The following is a 20,381-nucleotide window of genomic DNA, read 5'->3' on the forward strand; positions in this document are numbered from 1 at the left end:
ATTCAGAAATGAAAAAGTTCTCGAGTTTAAAACTTTTTCCTTCTGAGAGGAGTTCTGAGTTGATGATATAATTATTTTTTATATTTCCTAGAGTTCTCTGCTATTGAAAATACCGTAAACTCAAATGAAAAAGTTCTAGCACTTAGAAATTTTAGCCTTCAGTGACTTTGAATGATTTTGACCCGTAGATCAATGTGCGCATCTTCAAACGCTCCACTAGATGGTACGTAAAAAAACATATCATACCATTTAAAAAAACGAAGTTGACCTTCATATGACCTCTACGCCTCCACCTAATAAAAAACTATTTAGAACAAATTATGTGTCCCTCGAAACCATGCAAGTTTGGTCTGACACATTTTTTTCTATCACCAATAACAGCCGAGATATTCAGGTGGACTGTTTTAGGTGCCTCACCCTGTATATATAGCAAGAGATATAATAATATTATTTAATCATGTCAGCAACTTTGCAACTTAATTGTCAAAATATTCACTCACCTGATGATTTCAGCGTCCCGATGTGCATGTGTCGAGATACGCGCGGTGCTCTCAGCGAAGCGGAAAAGCAGAAGGAAAATCGGGGAAGACGAAACGTGCGGACGTACATGGAACCAGATATGTCAGTATTTAAACATGAAGAGGTAAGAGTCCAGGGGAGAGAGCGAAATCGGCCGTCCATTGTGCTCAGGTGTGAGGCGTGTGCGCAATGGTACGATCCACGGGGGTAACCGGAGAGGGGGGGGGTGAAGGGGCAAGAGGGACGAGACAGGGGTAGATTTGCACACGCGGCACGAGCCGCTCCAACAAAGGGATGGAACAGATTGGAAGCCATTCATTCACTCGCCCTGTCTTTTTTTCCCCTGTATTTGACTGGGAGAGCATCGACCATCCCCGTCTCACCCTTCCCGCCCGTTCCTCTTCCCGAATCGCGTAGTTTAACTCTCGGGATCACCCTCGTGCGGTACAGGTACAGTCAATCGCGTCGCTAATTCCAAGTTTCATTAGGGAGTCTTTGTACAGAGTAATATAGCGCCTCGGCGAGGGCGCTCGGCGAAAAATGTACTTAGAGTTTTCGATATCGCATGGACCTGCATAAAGACAAATACACTTATTTGTTAAAACGTACGGTTAAAATCGGAGCTAAATATAGAAAGCTACAGCTAAACTTCTTCCTTGTCTGTAGAATTTAAAATGAAATCTACTCGGTATTATTATAGCAACTTGAAATTTCTTTTTCGTTTTGCGAAAAACAAAAATCTCTCGCTTATGAGAGATTCGACCTGAATTTCATCGCGGTCTACGATAACGATAAAGGTGCAGATACGAGTGCGATTCTCAGTTATTACTCTGGGCCCTTGAGCGAGCGCGATTCCAGATTCAATAACGGCGAACGAGTGAGTACTAAAAGCCTTTTAACGTGACCGACTGTACGTGGGGTGTAGTACCTTCTCAGTCAGGGGGTAAAGACCCCCTCAGTGCCACCCTCGAGCCACGTTTCGTGCACCGTGCCCGTAGTTATACGTGCGCGAATTCGTATGTACCCATGTGCTCCGAAAAGAACGGTGGAAAGAGAAGCGTAACGGGAGAGGAAAGGAGAGCGAGGAGGAGATGGAGAAAGGGATGCTCGCAGGGGTGGGTTATGTTCTTTCCGCCTGCATGCTCCTCTATTCAAGTTATTGCATTACTGGCTTAGCTTTGCTACCCCATAGCCGCGTCCCCCGTACATACGGCCACCCCATCATCCACATCCAATATCCATCGCGGCACCGCGGCCGCATTTCGCAGTGCACACCTTTCCAGAATGCGTAACCGCCGAAATCCCTTTAAATTCCACCTCTTGCACCACCGCCGATGTACCTGTACGTGTGCCCGTGCGCGCGCGCGTGTGGGTTTTGGGGGGTGAAAAACCGTTCGTTATTTGAACGATTAATTATCTCGGGCATTAAATTTGCCTGTATATTTACGATGCTCACTATGACAAATCCGTCGCGCGATCATTGTTCGTGGACAACGCTCGTTCGGGTGTGCAGTCGTCGCGAACGTCGCGTGTCGACGGGATGAGAATTTATCGCGATACGCGTGCCCGCGATTCGTCACGTATTAACGAAAGACCTATCCGTCGCGATGCCTGTCGCCCGCGATAAAACACGCCCTACGTCCGCGATTCGTACGCGGTCCGCGACAGATTTATGGCCATCGACTCGTGCGCGTGCGACACTTTTCAATTAGTTTCACGGGATATCCCATTCTGCCTGCCGGCGTTGCATAATTCCGCGGTAACACGTTCGATCCTTTAATTTCGCGAGTCAACCGTAAAATCAGCTCTCCTCTTCTGTCTCTCTCTTTCTGTTTTTCTATTACAAAAAGGTATCCTGCATTAAAAATTCTTTTATTGATTGAAGAGATATTTTAATGACGTATCTCTACTTTAGTAACTGTACACCCTGTACCAGAAATGGCCACAATTATCTTGATAGTGATCTTTCGTCTCTAATACTGCTCGTCAAGTCATAGTCATAGGGAAGAAATGTTTGCCTCGGGGTGAGCGCGAGATACCCGTCCAGCATAATGGCGCAACCTTTTCGCCCGAGTGACGCAAAGTTAATCCCCGTCGACGTCGAGATAGGATACCATTTCTTCCACAGAGAACATGTCGTGGGAACGGCGGTCACAGAGAGAGAGAGCCGGCGAATATATCGATGACTCACGTGCGCGATCTCGTGCCGGCACGTTTTTGCAGAATCGCTTTCCTGGGGCGGAAAGGGGAGACGAATGGAAGGCGGTAACGTTCGGGCTTGTGCGTACCTCGTCGAGTCCTCGAATGTGGTTCGCATACGGAGGGTATATCGGAGCACATGAAACGAAGGTGGACGAACGTTCGCCGAGCCCTCGGGCTGTCGCCCATATGGCAACCACGGTTGTATTCATGATACATAGGTAAATCGTTTCGATCTCTCGTGGATTCCCTCCGCACGGCTACGTGCATTCAATCTGTCCACCTTCTACGCACCCTCGCGAACCTGCGCTCATTGTCCCTTCGCTGAGTTTTACTGAGCTGGGGGTTCAAAGATGGTGGAACATTGCCTCGAACGGCACGGGAAGCGGTTTGGATAAGTGCGAGATTGAAATCGCGACGATCGATGTACTGCTTATTTTTTTATATGTACAACAAAATCAAATTCTTATTTAAAACTCAATGCTTAGTCTTTAAGTAGATTCAAACATGGAACTGATCAAAATTAAATTGAGGATCACAAAAATACACGCATTTAATTAAAATATGTTCTATGTAGAAAGACAAAAAAACACATCTTTGTATTAAATTAATTACATAATAATAATGTAAAATACATAAAATAATTTTACTACTTAGAAACAGAAAAAATATTGTCCAAAAATATAAAAAAAGATATCTCTTTCCGACTTATGATAAGATTTATTTCTACAAGCAAATGATATTTTCAAAGTAAATTAAAACGATTAATTCTCATAGCGTTACGTTACCTTTAACAGCAAAAAATCATGCGGCTGCGTGATATCTCGCGCGTCGTCGAGTTTATCTCTCTTTCAGAGGAGTAGACGTCATCGGGCGCAAGGATAGCAAAAGAGAAAAACGAGACGAGCGAAAACGAGAACGGCAGGAACTTGTGTACAACACGAAACCGCCATACAGTCCGGGTTAAAGTTAAAATTGTTCCCACACGTGACGAAAATCGGTACACGGGATGACCTGTCGCTATTTCCGTCGATGACAGAAGAAAATAATCATGTAGTTTATTTCCAGTGTATTGGATCACTCATCAAGTTTTTTTTAAAATACGTTAAATAACGTGGCAGTTTTGTGTTTCTGTCGCTTGGTCTTCGCTCTCGCCCTGCAATAAAAATAAAAATTAATAAATAATAATATAAAAATTAATAAACGTGTATAACATACTTGTTGTATGCGATAAGGACACGTTGGCCGTTTTTCATGTATTCGCTATGAATCCAGCAGATTACGCGCGGGCAAAGTTAAACACTAGGTATAATGCATTTTCCTATTTCTCTCCTTCTCTATCACGAGGTCAGGGGGCAAATATTTGTTACGTTCGAGAAAGTGCGCGTGCGGCGTTCGGATTTCTGTTTGTCTTCCGAGTGTCGTCATATAGTGTGAGATATTGGCTTTGACTATCGCTTATTTTCCTAGCCCCACGCTCCGCTGTAATGAGTAATGTGCGGCGCGTAATCTAAACCTTTGGCAGATAAGAGCGTGCAGGAAACCTGTGGGACCGATCCACGTGTGTTTTTCCGTCGTACGATTACTCACGTGACACAATTATAACGGTGAATAATAATGATCTTTAATTGTCTTTTATTGTATTCGAGTGTGGGAAGCACTTGAGAGCAGCACGTGACTATTTACTCGTTTCTTACAAGGAGCACATGTAAGTTTCAGTTCTTTCTCCTTCTCTCTATCTCTTTCTATCTCAATTTCATAATGAACTTTGTTAGAAAGTGTAACGGATAAAGAGAAACTTGTTTTCAGCTATTTTTCACCTGTTTCTTGCGCGTTTCTTGCCCGAACGTGATCTCAGTGCAGTGCAAAACAAGACTGCACCTGCAACACGATGCATCGGAGAAAAACCTGGAGCTACGAACTTGAGATTCCGCTTCCTGCGAGCTTCTCGTAACTAATACGTTTCGCTAATATAATGGCGCATGATGAACGATCGTACTCTACCTGATTCCGTTCTCGGGAGACAAAAACGTTATAGAAAGAAAGATCCTATGTGCAAGCGCACTGTGGCAGGGAAGAAATGGCAGAAGGGAGAAGAACGAGGACACCGCGATGATGATGCAAGGGGAGAAGAGAACGAGAATCGGAGAAGAGAGCGCAAGTGGCGCGCACATGGCGCACAGTTGTTCAAGAGGTCAGGTTTTTGTCCGTGTAGCTCTCTCGGTGCGGCTCACGGATCCGGCCACGTTTTCTGTGTGCTACCCTGACGTGTGCATCCACCTCGTCTCGTCCCACACATACCTCAATGCCCATTTGCCCCGAACAAATTGCCGGGCTCCGAACTTTACGTCCACCGTGTATAGGTGACCGAAACCAGGCAAGGCGAAAGGTCGCCAAGATACGATGAAACTCGAGCCGCTCTCGAGAAAACGCGGGAGCGATAAAAGTCTCTCGGAGGTATCGTGGCTATCGAGCGGAGGAAGACGAATGAATTTTCTCGCAGTGTTCTTTCTTCTCATCGACCCCCGTGGTGAACACTGGTAGGTTGTAAAGATGAAAAGAGAAATGTAGAGGATGAAAAGGCGAAAAACAACGCAATAAGATTGACATAGCTCCGCCAGCGAAGGTTTCGAAATAATAAAGCCTCTCTATATGAATATATAAGTACGCGCTACTAATGATAAAACTCGCGATCCTAATACGATAAAACGACATAACATATTCAAAAGTCTACAAAAAAGACGAAAATATAAGACGAGTACAATTTATACAGCTCCAAAATAGTTTCAAAAAATTGTTCGCTGGGTAGAACCTTGAGGACATTTTTACATAGGATGTAACACACGAGAATTACACATTTTACATATCTGAAGAAGATTCCAGGAAACCTCATCCAGGATCAGTTTGAAACTACGCTGGAAAATAGAGAAACGATCGATAATGTTGCCGAGGGAAGCGATCGTACGCGAATTTCCTCCTGTATCATGACGCTTGGAGAATGAAAGAAGAATGAAGAGCGAGTGATGTGACGAGAAGAATTATTTTCAAATCTAAAATCATTTTGTTTCGGTCGTTGACGTGAAGAATTAATTGGCGGGACATTGTCCGGTTTAATTTCTATATTTCTCACAGAATTGTTACAAATATTAGTAACATTGTATATTACAATATAAAACAAGATAAGAGACGGGAAAACAGATACACGAGAGTAAGGAGAAAACAGTTTCAGTATTTAGTATATTATTTTATTTTTTATTATATTTTTATTATTGCGTGTTCCAGTCCCACTTCACGTCTTGGAACGCCCGCGGATGCTACGGCACTGTTTGATCTCCGGCACGTCGCGGTTCAGACGCGACGCGGAGATCACCGAGCGCGCTCGAAGCGAGCCGAGGGCGATTTGGAGGGGAGACAGTAGGTGCGACACGGGATGGGGGAGGATTTCCCTCTTCGACACTCGCGGGGCCGCCGCGTGGGGGGAAACTTCTCCCCGGTCGGTGCCGACGGTGGCTACTGTGTCCCTTTTTGTTGCCCGCCCATTAGGCGCCACCGCAGCGTGATTCGCAACTGTGTTTCTTTATCTTCGCCGTAACCGAGGCTCCGAGGCTATACGGGCTGTACACGAACGATCGCACGCGCTCCTGCGTATATTTCTTCGCCTTTTCCCGTCCACCGTTCTCGCGGTCTCTCTCTCTCCTGCCTTCTCCATCTCCGTTATTGTTCACTTGTTACTCTCCGATTCCAGAGCTCTGCTCCGTTCCCGCCCTCTCTTACTTTTTTCTTGCTTTTCCTTTTTTGCGAGACAATGGCCTTATGAGTCACAGCGACTGTAGGTGTGACAATCCTCCTGTGTTTCCACATAAAGAGGTAAATTGTTTCGGTTCAGCTGGCTTAAAGTACCCCGGAGATCAAAATACATTCAGCAATTTAAAGTCCTTTAAGTCTGCGCACGAGGTATCGCGTAAGACTCTCGTATTGTTTCTCTTAATGATACGTGATCTCTTTGTGTTAATGACCGTTCGGCTTTGTCTTTTCACCTCTTACTCTTTTCTCCTTTCTTCACCTTGTTCGGTATCTTGCGATGTGTAATATCGCAATATGCTCACCATCATCCGCGAGAAGCGATCAATGATTCATGGGATTTAAATCTGATCCGTGAAGAGAAGATCTTCGTACCTGACATTTTTGAGAAAAGTTTTGTCGAGAAATACCCTGATGATTTTAGGCAGCATTTTAGGTAGAGTAAGCATATGAAACACATTTTCCCAAAATGTTCTCCCGTTTCTCTATTTTCCAACGTAGTTTCAAACTGATCCTGGATGAGGTTTCCTGGAATCTTCTTCAGGTGTGTAAAATGTGTAATTCTCGTGTGTTACATCCTATGTAAAAATGTCCTCAAGGTTCTACCCAGCGAACAATTTTTTGAAACTATTTTGGAGCTGTATAAATTGTACTCGTCTTATATTTTCGTCTTTTTTGTAGACTTTTGAACATGTTACGTCGTTTTATCGTATTATATAAAACGCTGTTTTCTCCTTACTCTCGTGTATCTGCTTTCCCGTCTCTTATTTTGTTTTATATTGTAATATAAAATGTTACTAATATTTGTAACAATTCTGTGAGAAATATAGAAATTAAACCGGACAATGTCTCGCCAATTAATTCTTCACGTCAACGACCGAAACAAAATGATTTTAGATTTGAAAATAATTCTTGTCACATCACTCGCTCTTCATTCTTCTTTCATTCTCCAAGCGTCATGATACAGGAGGAAATTCGCGTACGATCGCTTTCCTCGGCAACATTATCGATCATATCGCGCTTGAATCGCGCGTCCACTTGAGCGACCAGTCGGTGTTATTCATCAAAACGCCTCAACGATGACGGGCGTCATTAACAGAAAGGGGAAGATTAACATCGTACCAAGAAATTCAACACCTCGAGAGCACAGGGTGATTAAAGACAAGTCTAAGGGGAGTGACGGGAGGGGAGGGAGACGCTATTGGCTCTAATTGCCAGACCAGGCCGAATAGAAGGCGGTTCGCTCCGCTTCGCGCGTCTCCTCGCCGCTGCTCTCCTCGCTCTATCACGCGATCGTTGCTTCGCCCGCGATGCCTCTCGTTTAACATACCGACACAAAAAAATATACGCAAGAGGAAGTGTCATACATTTTCGTTTGGCCGTTGCCTGAGCGAACTGTCGTACTTGTCGGCAACGCGGCAACGCGTCTCGTTGATCTTCCGCAGACCATCTTGCCCCGAGGCGATGCCCCCGCGAGTACAGATCGACGCATACGCGCAGAAGGCGAGCGCAATTGCGCGATATCGCGCTATCTTTGCGACGCAATGCTTATAAGAAAGAAAATACTGAACGCACGCAAGAGAATGAAAATATAGGACTAATTCATATAACTCTTCTCTCTCTCTCTTCTATAAATAAGAATACGATGCTGTGCGTGTGTCATTTTAATTGAGGAAGATTGGACTGGACATTGGAACGTCTGAGAAGCATTTAAACAAACAGAGAGTCGCATGACCAAGACCGCCTGACTTGTTACAGCATTTTTTCGAGAACTCGTCGATGCACGGAATATCAGAAGAGTAAGGCCGAACTGCATCCAGAGATTGATGGGAAGTAATTTCTTAATTTTATACGCAGTGAAGGCCAATTAATTTGTAGCGTGTCTGCCGCGCGCGAGACGGCAGTCCGTCTCCGATTACGATCATTGCCCGACGACGCCTGCTGTTTAACGGTGCCGTTCACTCTCGCGCGCTTCTCTCTCTCTCTCTCTCGCTCGCTCGAACATTGTTCTGAGGCGGTCCTTCGTTTTCATTCAATAATTCGCAGGCAGCTGCACACTAATAATAGTAGCGGACAGTGTCGCTACCAACGTCGCCAGTCTCGCTGCCTTCGACGTGACGACGAGGAGCGAGAGCGAGCTCGCTCACGCTCAAGAAGACCAGGGAAGAGGAGCGTCAACGGCGAAGAGGGAGAGGGGGAACGGAATCGCCACATCGATTCTGTGCACTGAATTTGGAGGAGACCGTGACTAAGAAATGCCGTGGATTGATTAGCCACGTCGATTTCGGTAGGACGAGCGGCGAATCCGATGAGGATCCAGATCGCTCCGCCGGAAAGGGAAACGTATCCACCTTATTTGTGTGATATTTCGGCGTGAGATAAAGCGCATTCTCTATCTCGGGGCATACTTCGCGGTCGTTGTTGATAGAAGGTGCGACGTAAGGTATCTCGGGCCTTGCGCGTGTGTTTACGTACACCGAAGCTGCGAATTATAATAGTAGCACGTTAGCAATAACATAGATAAACCCTCGATAAAAGCGTGGCTTCGCAATGACCTCACCTATTGGCGATAGGTGATAATGCGTTTCGCGTCGCTATCTTATTTACGCCCGGTTTCACCGACGCGACCTATGACTTCTTCATAGAACAAAATGTGCTTGCTCCACTTCTCCGGAAAATCAATAATTCAGAGAACACAAACTTGTATGCGTAGATTTATTCCGAGAACTCATTGCGTATTGTCGGGAGACAACAATCTTACCCAGAAATGGCATCATTTTACGCAAGATTTGAATTTTTACTTTAGAAGAGTTATCCAAAATTACGCGTGAAGTAATGCTGAAGAAAAGTGTCCTCATGTTCATTAGACGTTACTAAATATTTTGCATCGAGATATCTTCGTGTTATGTCGTTGCAATAATTTTTTGCTGATCGCATGATAGAACGAGCATCCGCAGTTGATCTTATCAACTCGCGAGAAGGCGACTACGACTTTTAAAAACAATAAGACGTAGTGCTTTGCGTCATCGAGAGCGTACGCACACTAGAGATCATCGAATAGCAAATAATTTCGTTCATGATGAAACGTCTGACGTTCAAAGGGTTAAAGAAGGCAGCTTCTGTTCCATTGCCGCGCCGTGATAGCTCGCAGGTCAGTCGTGTTGAGTCGTTCCCTCTCTTCCAAGATACAACGCACCATTTTCTTCCTGCGTGGTCGAGCATCGCGAGCAAAACAGAGAGGGAAAAAGAGAGGAGACCATCCATCGCGAGCGGCCGAAGGAAGCGGCCATAACGCACGCATCTCCATACAACGCGCGCATCCTTCCACTTGTCAGATAAAGAACGGGGCAACGCAACGTCCGCGTGCCAGCCATAGCCAAAGATACCGTGGTTTCCGGTTGCCCCGCGCGTCATGATAAGAAGCCGCTCTGTCAATATAGCTACGAGCAAGCGGAATACGCGTGAGAGGGATCGATGCCTCGTTAATCGCAACTCTTGCAATATTTTAGAACATTGATAGCGAATTTATTTATAACACTTTGCGCATCTCTCTTTATTTTGTTTTATTTGCAGAGAAAACTGTCCAAGTCAATTCTCCACTCGCATCGCTCGGGGCGCTCGCGGGCGGTCGCTACGCCCCTGTCGTTGATTGCGGCCGACGCACACGTCGACGTTGACGCAGGGGAATGCGACGCAGGTAGGGGATGTGGCGACGGCACGGCACATCGGACAGACGGATATATAGCACACACACGAATCGCTCGAGGATAACATCTCGCGGCCCAGGAAGAGCGAGCGACAGAGCGGGGGTCTGTGCGTTGTCGACGCGGGAAGGGGCAGGGGCGAGGGGCGAGATAGCGGCGACACACCGTAGGCGGAGGGCGCAGGGGAGAGATTTCATCGGCCGGTAACCGCCAGGGTTGAGGGCGTGTAGGGGGAAGGGAGGGTCGAAAGAGGAGCGGAGGGAGACTCCAGCGTGTCCATCCTCGTCCTCCGTCCGTCGAGGGTGGTGGGGAGAAGCTTCTAGTGGGGATGAACCACGGTCTAACGTGGTGGGGAGGGAGACCGACGCATGGCAGCGAGCGGGTGGCGGCGACCCACGCGAGAGGGAGAGAGAGAGAGAGGAAGCGAGAAGAGAGAAAGAAAAAAGAAGCATGGGGGCGGTGGCTGCTACGGCTACACGGCCGCCATCACCATCCGTCCCATCCTATAGTGAACTCCAAAGCACAGTCCCCGATCTGTCTCCGTGTGTGTTAGTTAGGGAATCGCGTTCTACCGGTGCTTCTAGCTTCTCTACTCGGCGCGAGGCTGCTAGTAACGCACCGTACTGTTCTGCCTCGTTACCTGCTCTCTCGCTTCTCTCTGCTATGCCCTGACAACGCTCGTCCGCCTGTCTTGGCTCTCTTTTTTCACTCTTTCTCACCTCTCACCCTTCTGGTCACTTCTTACTTTCCTCGCGCCGTCCGACTTTTCCCGATTTATCATTTATCACCGTTCTCTTTGTTCTCTTCACTTGCTATTCCTACGTGCGTGTCGTCGTTGTCTGCCTTCTCTCTTCTGCCGAGATCACTACCTGGTGCGCTCCCGTTTTCCTTTCTCTCCCGCATCCGTGGTACGTGAGTCGTGAAAACGAGAGTCTTATTCAAGAAAACGAAGGTGCTTCTGGTGAAGCAAGGGAACGAGAAGGGGGAGGAAGAAGAGGAGGAGGAGAAGGAGAAGAAAGAGGAAGAGGTGGTGGAGAAGGAGGAGAACAACAAGAAGGAGGAGGAGGCAAAAAAGTAGGAGATGGAAGAGGAGAAGAAAGAAGAAGCGATAGAAGAGAAATAAGAGAAAGAAACGTACATTTTCTCGTAGGCGATATTCCTGTGAATACGCCCGAGGTGCTCCGACGGTCGCCTCTCCCCTTTTCATTCTTTCTCCCTCCCTTTTTCTTTCTCTTCCTCTCGCACTGCATTTTGTTTTCCCTCTCTCTCTCTCTCCCTCATACACATATACAGAAGCCCGTTTTCTCTCTCTCTCCCCCTTCCTCTCCCTCTCCTTACGGTGTTTCACACGCGTCCGCACGATCTCGCGAGATATACGGGCGCGCGCGCGCGCGCACACGCGGGTGTAATGATTATTTACAAAGCGCAGTCCGGCCGCGGTTAGCGCGTTTCAACCGTCCACCGTCTCTCGGCTACGATCACGGCAACGATCCACCATCGCCGACGGCGACTGCGAGACGCGAGGGAAGCGCGAGGGAGAGGAGCCGGAGGAGTGCCGTGCACCACGAGTGACGCGCCGGACGAGTGACGTTCCGGAGCACCCGAATTCCTCGCGCCCGTGGGATCCCCCGAGGAGGATGGGCCACCATTGCGCGTGAACGGTCCACCGCATCGTCACCACGCATCTCGCTGCATCGGCCGTGAAACGCATCGCCGCGACGCGACTCCTTCGCAGACGAGGGGTGCGGAGCAGAACGGGTGCTGGACCAGCAACTCGGCGCTACTCCGGCTGGAATTCTCCGTCCCGTCTCCGAGCCGCCGTGCTCGTCTCTTCCCGCACGGTCGCACAGTCTTCCTCCCCTCGTGTTCTGTGCTCTTCGTCGTCGACGCGTCTCCTTCGATTGTGGGACAGGCGCGACCTTGCTCTGACAGTGACAGCGCGACCGAGAGGCTCTCCGTCTGGGAATAACGCCTCCACCTTCAGTTGGTGCAGCAACTATTGCTGGTGCTGCTTCGCGCGCTTTTAATGTCCATCGCCGGCAGCAATCGTCGCGAATCGTCGTCGCGTGGCAGTGCGTTGCTCTTCCTCGTGGCCGAGCAGATCGGCATCGCGACGGCCAACGTCATCGCCGTTCCCGTGATCGTGACGAATGAGATGAAACCGATTCGTCGTCCCGATCCACGTCCCAGGTAGACCGCAGGATCGGATATATATCGGAATGGTAGCGAGGGCGGCAGGGAGAGACGCAGATGCCCGAGTGATAAGGGAGTGATAACGGTGGATCGGCCACACGCGCACGCGCGCGCGAGACGAGGTAATGTCGAGGACAGCGATTCAAGCTGAAAGTATATAAGACGAAGAAGCGAGGAGGAAGAAGAAGAAGTCGCAGTGATGATGATGACGATGACGCGCCGCTGTGCCTTAGAACGTCTATGGACAACGAACTCGTGAGGCGAAGATCGAGCTGACGCCCTCTCCCCCGCCGGAAGAGTGGAACCTGGCCGCGACGTCGAGGAGCCGGAGCCAGAGCTGGAGGAGGAGGAAGAGGAGGAAGAGGAGGAGGAGGAGCCGCCGGACGTAACCCTCGAGGCACCGGCTCGTGCGAATATGAGCATGACTCTCGTTCGAAATTCGTTCAAAGGTGAATCCTACGTGTAAACTTTGCAGGAACTTCATTGCATGAACCGCGGCGGACCGAGAAAACCGGAAGTCGGGGAATCGGAGAAGCTTCTCCAAGCGATTGGAGAACATTTAGAAACCCTCGCGGACTGATCGCGTCAATTTGACGTGCATTAAAATACTTATTCCTCTACTTGCTGCCGTTCGACATTCTTCTCGAGTAACTATTTATATCTTCCGTAAGAAAAAGTAATTTATAGACATGACTCTGACAAATTCCAGTCGCATCAGGCTCATTCTGCGAAACGCACGAGCAAAATTCTACTATAGACCTAAATAGTAGATTCGCTACGCGCTATGCGATCGAGTGATCGACTGTCAGATGGTCCCGAGAGCAAGAATCTTATGGCGGCAGCCAATCCTAGAATATTACGTGAATCCATTAAAATAAAGCTCACTTGGAAGTAGTCAGGAACGATTAAAACCTCAGCCTAAGAGAGAGTCGTTGTCACTGAAATTCTGCATAATCATAATGACAGCATTCGCAGCTGAAGGTTGACGCATTCTGCATACGCGATAGCGTTCGAATGGCTTTCGGATCAGCGTCGAATCAATCAGCAGCTCTGCAGCTGAAACGAAACGCGTCGGTGCAAGGGGGAGAGTTGCGGGACACCCCGTAGAGAATTCGACGTATCCCCGCGTGGGTGGGCGACGTGAAACATCGCGGATGACTTCGTCATCTGGTTTTCGACTGGATGAGTCGGGAAATTCGCAGAACGCGTGCCGTTGCACGTGTGCGACCTAAATCGCGTGCGTGATATAAGGCGGCGTTTAATGGATGAGGCGGCAGCAGCAGCATCTGCAATTGACTCCGTGCTGTCGACTGTCCACTGTCTCGCGTTTCGTGAAAATCGATACCCATGGTCCGGCACCCCCGTTCCCAGACGGTATTTTCGTACGCGTCTTCGTATTTTCAACTACGCGGAAAAATCGCCCCCGTTTTCGCGCGAATTTCGCGCGCGCGAGGGCGGATTGATCGAAGCGGTTTCGAACAAATGAGGCGTGATAACGTAACCCACTTCCGCGAGGATTAGTCCTGAAAAAGAAGGAATCGCAAATTTCTTTGTGAATGTATAAAATAATATAGAAAATTGGAGATGGAGAAATATTGTTGAGGAAAGTGAGAGAATGTGATCTGAGTCACTGTTCCATACGTTCTGATTAAAGATCTTGCTTTGATGTAAATCGCTCTCCTTGTCGTCTTTGAGTCTCATCGCAGACTGAGCTTAGCTTTCTTTTGGATTTTCTGGATCGATTGATATGTCTGCAATATTCAGTTTTTATTGGCTTCATTCGTTTCGCCTTGTACGCATACATGTTCGTTGTATACAGAGGAGGCACAAGGTCCACCTTGGCCGACTTACTCTTGTAATGAATCTTACCGTTCTTGTGATACGTCATCGGTTTATCTAAACCTTGGTCATCGTCCATCGTTGCATGCCATTCTTAAGCATGACCGGTCGCTTATCGTTGGTGCACTGCAAATTAAACGATACCGATTCTTTACTGAAGTTTACGTCTAATTAACATCTCATCAATACAAATACAGATACAGACAGTATCAGTAAGTCATGTCATTGTCGAAAAACGAAGATTAGACAAGATAACAGATTGAGATTTCAGTAAATTGCACTTATTTGTTCGAATTCGAATGACGAAATAAATCGAGAAGAGTCGAAAATCGAGTCAGGCGCGTTTCTTCGGCGTCGCGGATGTGTGACCGGCGATTACACATCGAATCAGGTAGCAACGAGGTCGTGCCTGGCATGAAAATATTTAACCATTCCTAATACTGGCACTTGCAAACTCGTCGGCTCGTATTTTCGTCTTTACGGTAGCAACTGCCAAACAACGCTTGTGTGCGTGCATAGAAAAGCGCCATTGTTTCCGCTGTGGCTACGGGGCTAAGTTTAGATAGTTTTCTATGCATAAATCGTCTAAATGCGTTTAAAAAATCTCCCATTAGTCGCCGTGAACGCGACATGTGTAACAGTGGATTTCTTGAGAAAAAGAGAAGAACTAGAAAGGAACTCTTTAAAAAATAAAAGAATATATAAAAGATAGTAATCGATAATAAAACACCTGATTTACCACTGATTTTTTATTATCATTTACGTGCATTATTATAACAACGAAAGTCAAGTTTAGTAAAATTGGAAGAGACGAATAAATGAATTATAACACAAGGAGACGATTGATCATAGATCGATGTCGCATTTCGCTAAAATTTTCATCAATCAGATTTCCATAACATTTTTTCAACGATTTCTCGAAGAGAGAAGTCTCGCATTGGATGCTGTTTATGCAACGTGTGCGTCTGCGAATATTGTTCTCGCGCGAATCTTCGCGAGATAATGACTCCCGTGTTTCAAAACGGGATGAATGGACCAGGTCTGGCTAATATCTGCGTTTCGTGACCTTCTACGCTCTTTTACCCCGCTCTTTAATATTATCTCGCTTCTTATCGTTCACTCTTTATATCATTACCATATTATCGGTCGGGAGACTTCTTTTATCCGTTTTGGCCCGCTTGAATCGGTAATCCGGCGCCGTACACCAGAACGAATGTTTTCATGCAAACCTGAAAGTCGTACACTTGAAAGTCGTAAATTTCACAAGGAAACACTTCCTCTTTTTCCAAAAAACAAATACCGTGTAATGCGAATTTTCGTTGCAAGCGTTTCGTACCTTGTGAGAAGAAAATCGTCGATAATTGTTATATAATTGAGCAATTATAATTACAATCGGTGCCTGAACATCGTCACTTAAAAGTTTCACTTTCTTGGCTTTCAAAATAAATTTAAAATAATATTGAGATAATCTGTATAAAATTATAGTGGCGCGTCGCGGAAGAGGAATGATTATTATTACGATTCACGCGACTCAGATCGATAAAGCTGCGATGCAGCTCAATATTATCCGTGTATTTTTCTCTTGCCGTGTTCCAATAATAATTGAGAAACGCGTTTCTCTCGTAGATAACGACGCACTGACGATATTAGTGTTTTATGCGCGAGATAACCGAATAGCGTAATCGCGTTTCACCCATTTTTGTAATGCGCCTTGTTTTGTAGTGACTCGACGGATCTGTTTTCTCGTTCCGTAATATCGAGATATCGAAACGTTTGATATCTTTTAGAAATTCAAGAGAAATTCAAAATTGATCGAAACATAAATCGGAAATTTCGGTGACGATTTCCGTCGGCGTTTTTTATGCAAGAAGAACTCGATTTCGAGCTTCAGAAAAATTATTATTCATGAAAATCGAGACGCGCGCCGCGGGACACCCCGTATACGTGAGAATCCATCGCGGCCATATACACGTGGCTTCTTTCCGACCCGCCATCTTGCCTTCTTCTCCTTCATTGATATTACGATACTGTCGGATCGTTCGAACATCGTTTTATTTTCTTTATTCGCCGCGTCTCGCGCGCACACGGGACCAAGCTTGTGCGTACATCGGCGGTTGCTCAATAATTTTGATTGGTAAAGGCAAGCGCGCGGGATTACCGCTCCGCTCCGCGCCGCGCCGCTCACTCGCTCGCTTACCCGCTCGTTTATGGGAGCGCGTCGAAGTGGTTTTAACGTTCTGGAAGATGGCGGCCGCCCGCGCCCTATCAAGCTCAATGACCTCTCCGAGAAATCGTTTACTTCGCACCGTGGCAGCGACGCACACGCGACGACCCCAGGGATCTCGTCCGTCCATCCGCGTCTTCGGCGCCGTGCGAACGCGCCTTTACGCCGTAATCCACGTTGCTGGATGACGTAAGCGCGCGTCTATCTCCTCCGGCTCTTTAAGGCCCAGCCCACCGATCGGTTTTTTATCGGCGTACCGTAGATTATGGGCGGTCTTTCGAAAATATACGTGGAATTGATTGGCCACGTGAGTACGCTCTTTATTTCATGAAATTATTGAATTACAATATTATTGTTGTTGCTATTAACTCTCTCTCTCTCTCTCTCTCTCTCTTGAATCAATTATATGTTATCGTCGGGTTATCAAATGTTAACACGACGGTTATGAAAATTAATCAAATACAAATAACTACGCAAATAATTGTTGTCACTGTTATGTTACAAAGTTAAACGCACGGGCAAACAAACGTGCGATATAAATTTAAATAAACTAAGCGAATAATCTAAATCTTTATTGCGGTTACACAGTTCCGATGATGTCACAGCATCGCGATGTTGGAACGCGCATTTAAACGAGTAACTGGAAGCTTATGAGGAATTGATGACGTCGTACCATAAATGTGTATCGTAATATCAGTGTCATAATAAGTATTTAACATCGAATTTGCGGTTTTTCATGATGACAAACTAGACAAACGCGCGAGGAAGCATACCGATATATCTGCAGGCATGCTTCCGCGTAATGACAACGTGAACGACCGCGTTATTCGCGAGAATCGCATGATTGTTACGCGATAACTCACCGTTTATTTCGCGATGCCGCAGTACATAGAAGTGTCGCTATTTTTAACTCAATTCGCGTCTTGTTCCAACATACATAGGTCAGTCAAGGGATAAAGAAGACGAAGATTATTTTTCACCAGCAAGCTGAAAAATAATCAGAGTGCAGCGGAATTTGAAAAACTGCTAGTCTTAATAAAGAACATCGACAGAAATAATAAAAATAATAATAATAAAATAGTTTCATAAAAAATCATTTCATAAAAGATAAACAGACACTACGAAGCAGCTTCCAAACTTCTGCACGAGAATCGCTCGGGCGTCCGTCTCCTCATCTTAAATTCCGCCGCTGCATTTTCCGTGATCGCGGCCGCGCGAAATTTCAGGGACTTCCGCGACGATCGCGTGTCGCGGACTACCCACTCTCGGGAAACAATTGATGCTGCCGTTCGCGCAGATAATCCCAGGAAACGTCTCTATCTTGCAAACTCGTCCGCGAATGGATCCGCGCACGAGAGACTCTCCCGCGATTTCGACGCGAAGACTCTCGCGTAGAAATTGGGTTACGCATGTCGCGATAATAGGAAAAAGCAGCGAGCGGGTAAGACGAGAGAGAGAGCACGGATCTCAATCAGGATTATCGTGACGCCGGATAAACACGGCTGAAGTCGCGATATCTCTCTCGGCGAAGCGGCGTTAATCTAGAAATACATTTTGACGTCGCTCGCGACGCGATCGTTACGCAATCCCTGCACCGCGATGCGAAATACAAGGTGGCCGTTCTTTTTTGTCACGCAATTGAACGGCGCGCGACCGGGATCGCGTCGACGTGAGTGCTCTCTCGAGCACCGCCATTTCACACCGAGATTGCTGTCCGGTGCTGCTCGCAATTTGCTCTACCCGGTTTCCACATTCCACTGACGTCATTCGCCGCGCGTATTTCTTTCTTCCTCGCGAGAGGACAGTCGCGCGGAGTCGGAGCAAGACGCGCCTCCTCTCGCGCTCGAGATGTTAACCCTTGCTCCACGCGAGGGAAGCGCGAGAGGATGGCGAAACTGCGACGAATATTACATCACGGAAAAGTGATCTCCGCTTTTACTCATCATTCAGCGAGCTTTCACAACACCGTGACTCGCCATTCCGGTAATCTGCGAAGTTTCGTCTTCGCGTAGCGGATTTCTGATTTTTCGTTCGTTATTTAAATCGATATATCGAGGCTTACCTTTGCTCGAAACGCAAGATCGCACAATCGCATTTTTGTTTTTATTTTTTATACTTGCATTTTAATTTAGGCGCGTCACATGTAAATGGTTATTAATAGATAGCGCGGCTCCATGGAACAGTCTTTTGTCTTCCGCGCGACCGTATGGCGTTGTGTTCCGGTGAACGCGCAGTAAAAAGCACGTAAGCGACGTAGCTGTATGAGAACGTCGAGCTTCGTGGATCGCGTACATAGGAAGGCAACAAAGGTCACGGCTCTGACCCGTTTCGACGTCTTATCGGCCTTATGGTGAGCAAAGTTCGTCTCCGTGGAAGGCGCAAGCAAGCAGGCACGATCCAGAGAGATACAGGCGACTTCCCGTTTCTCTCGCGAGCTTGATGAACGCTTCAAAATGAACTCTAGTATATTTTCATAAAACCTAGACCAAAATTCAAACTTGTTCTGAACGTAAACGTGTTTATTTTATTTTAATTTTATATTTATTTTATATTTTATATTATATTTATATTGAATAATATTAAATCTTATTTTTTTAAACGTCGGTGTTGGATTAATAATGAGTGCGCAATCGTTGGTGGGAAAAAGCAGGTCGGGGCGTTTAAATCCGGTTCCGTTGACAATAAGCACACCCGAAAAGTTACCCGGACCGGGGTATCGCCATGTGCCACTTTTTTACGTACCCCGTGCACGGTTGTTCGTGCGAACGCATCCCGCTTCGTGCCTCTGTCTGCCTCCTATATAACACACCAGAATCGAACAATGCTCTTCGCCCGGCACGCTTTGGCTCTCCCTCGATCGTTGCGTCGTCATATCTCTCCCTCTCTTTCCACCCCGCATGCATGACACGTGCCAGACAATGGCAGAGAGAGGCAAGGATTCGGCGCAAACGGGTAGTTGCGGGTAGCGCGAGACGAAAATTCGATCTTCCCGCTGACGGGGACTATTATTTATCCGGCGGTTTATCCGATACGCGTGGTTTAAAGGTCTGCCCATGTTCGTCGCGAAAAGCCGCAAAGTCGGTGTATTTCAACGACTTTCTCCGTGGTATCAAAGAATCGAGGAAAGACGGAACACGGTTCAGGGGATCTCCACGCGTATCCTGAACAGTGTTCTATATTTCTTTTTCAATTCGCACCGTACGCAATTTTTCGCCACTGATATAAATGTGTATGCATGTTTAATTATTTTTAAAAACTAATTTAAAATTATTAAAAATTAAAACATACACAGTATAGAAATTTAAAAAATCGCGATCTTCAATATATTCAGAATAAGAAGAATTTGCGTGGTCTTCAGAGGAGAGTCTTCAGATCTTATAACTGTCTGATTCATCCTTAATTCCGCGATCCTACACATCTTCTTACATATAATACATCAGTTGAAATATCGCGTTCCTTGTCTCGATCGTTCTCTTTTCCTTGGCCTCTCGCTTGGCCACATCGGCGTACCATCAGCATCGATCAGCGCGGTGCACGCGTGCGGATGCGCTTGGATGCACTTTTCGCGCTTAATAGCGGCGCCGCCAAACATTTTGGCAGCGCTCGTCGGGGATTTCTTTCTCTCGCGTTCTTGGCGTCGCGCCCTATCTACGCTATCTACGGTTCGATTGTGTCCATCGTGCACGCGTCTCCCTTTTTTCAGCGGGTATACACGCGTATCGCGTCTTCCCCGTGCACGCACACGTGCACGTGTCGAGATTAAATACGCGGTGACCGGCGAACGCGTATCGTTAATTGGCTAATCGGCGAATGTGATTTCTAATGTTTCGTCATGATAGACAAAATTTAAGCGTGACCTGCGAATATTTTATACGCGAATGCTTCTATAAATAATCATGGAT

The 20,381-nt window shown here is 46.9% G+C and overlaps 1 protein-coding gene across 1 annotated transcript in view; it reads left to right on the plus strand.

The window, feature by feature from the left end:
- The window catches only part of LOC105285657 (zinc finger E-box-binding homeobox protein zag-1), a 32,063-nt gene that overhangs the window by 3,723 nt on the left and 7,959 nt on the right, over positions 1 to 20,381 (plus strand). Inside the window, exons 3-4 of the mRNA XM_011350003.2 lie at positions 514 to 643; positions 10,093 to 12,865. Of these exons, the coding sequence (XP_011348305.1) occupies positions 12,832 to 12,865 (34 nt within the window). The 5' untranslated portion in view covers positions 514 to 643; positions 10,093 to 12,831. The remainder of the gene's footprint in view (positions 1 to 513; positions 644 to 10,092; positions 12,866 to 20,381) is intronic.

The sequence above is a fragment of the Ooceraea biroi genome, chromosome 8 (genome assembly GCF_003672135.1).
Source record: "Ooceraea biroi isolate clonal line C1 chromosome 8, Obir_v5.4, whole genome shotgun sequence".
Taxonomy (NCBI): Eukaryota; Metazoa; Arthropoda; class Insecta; order Hymenoptera; family Formicidae; genus Ooceraea; species Ooceraea biroi.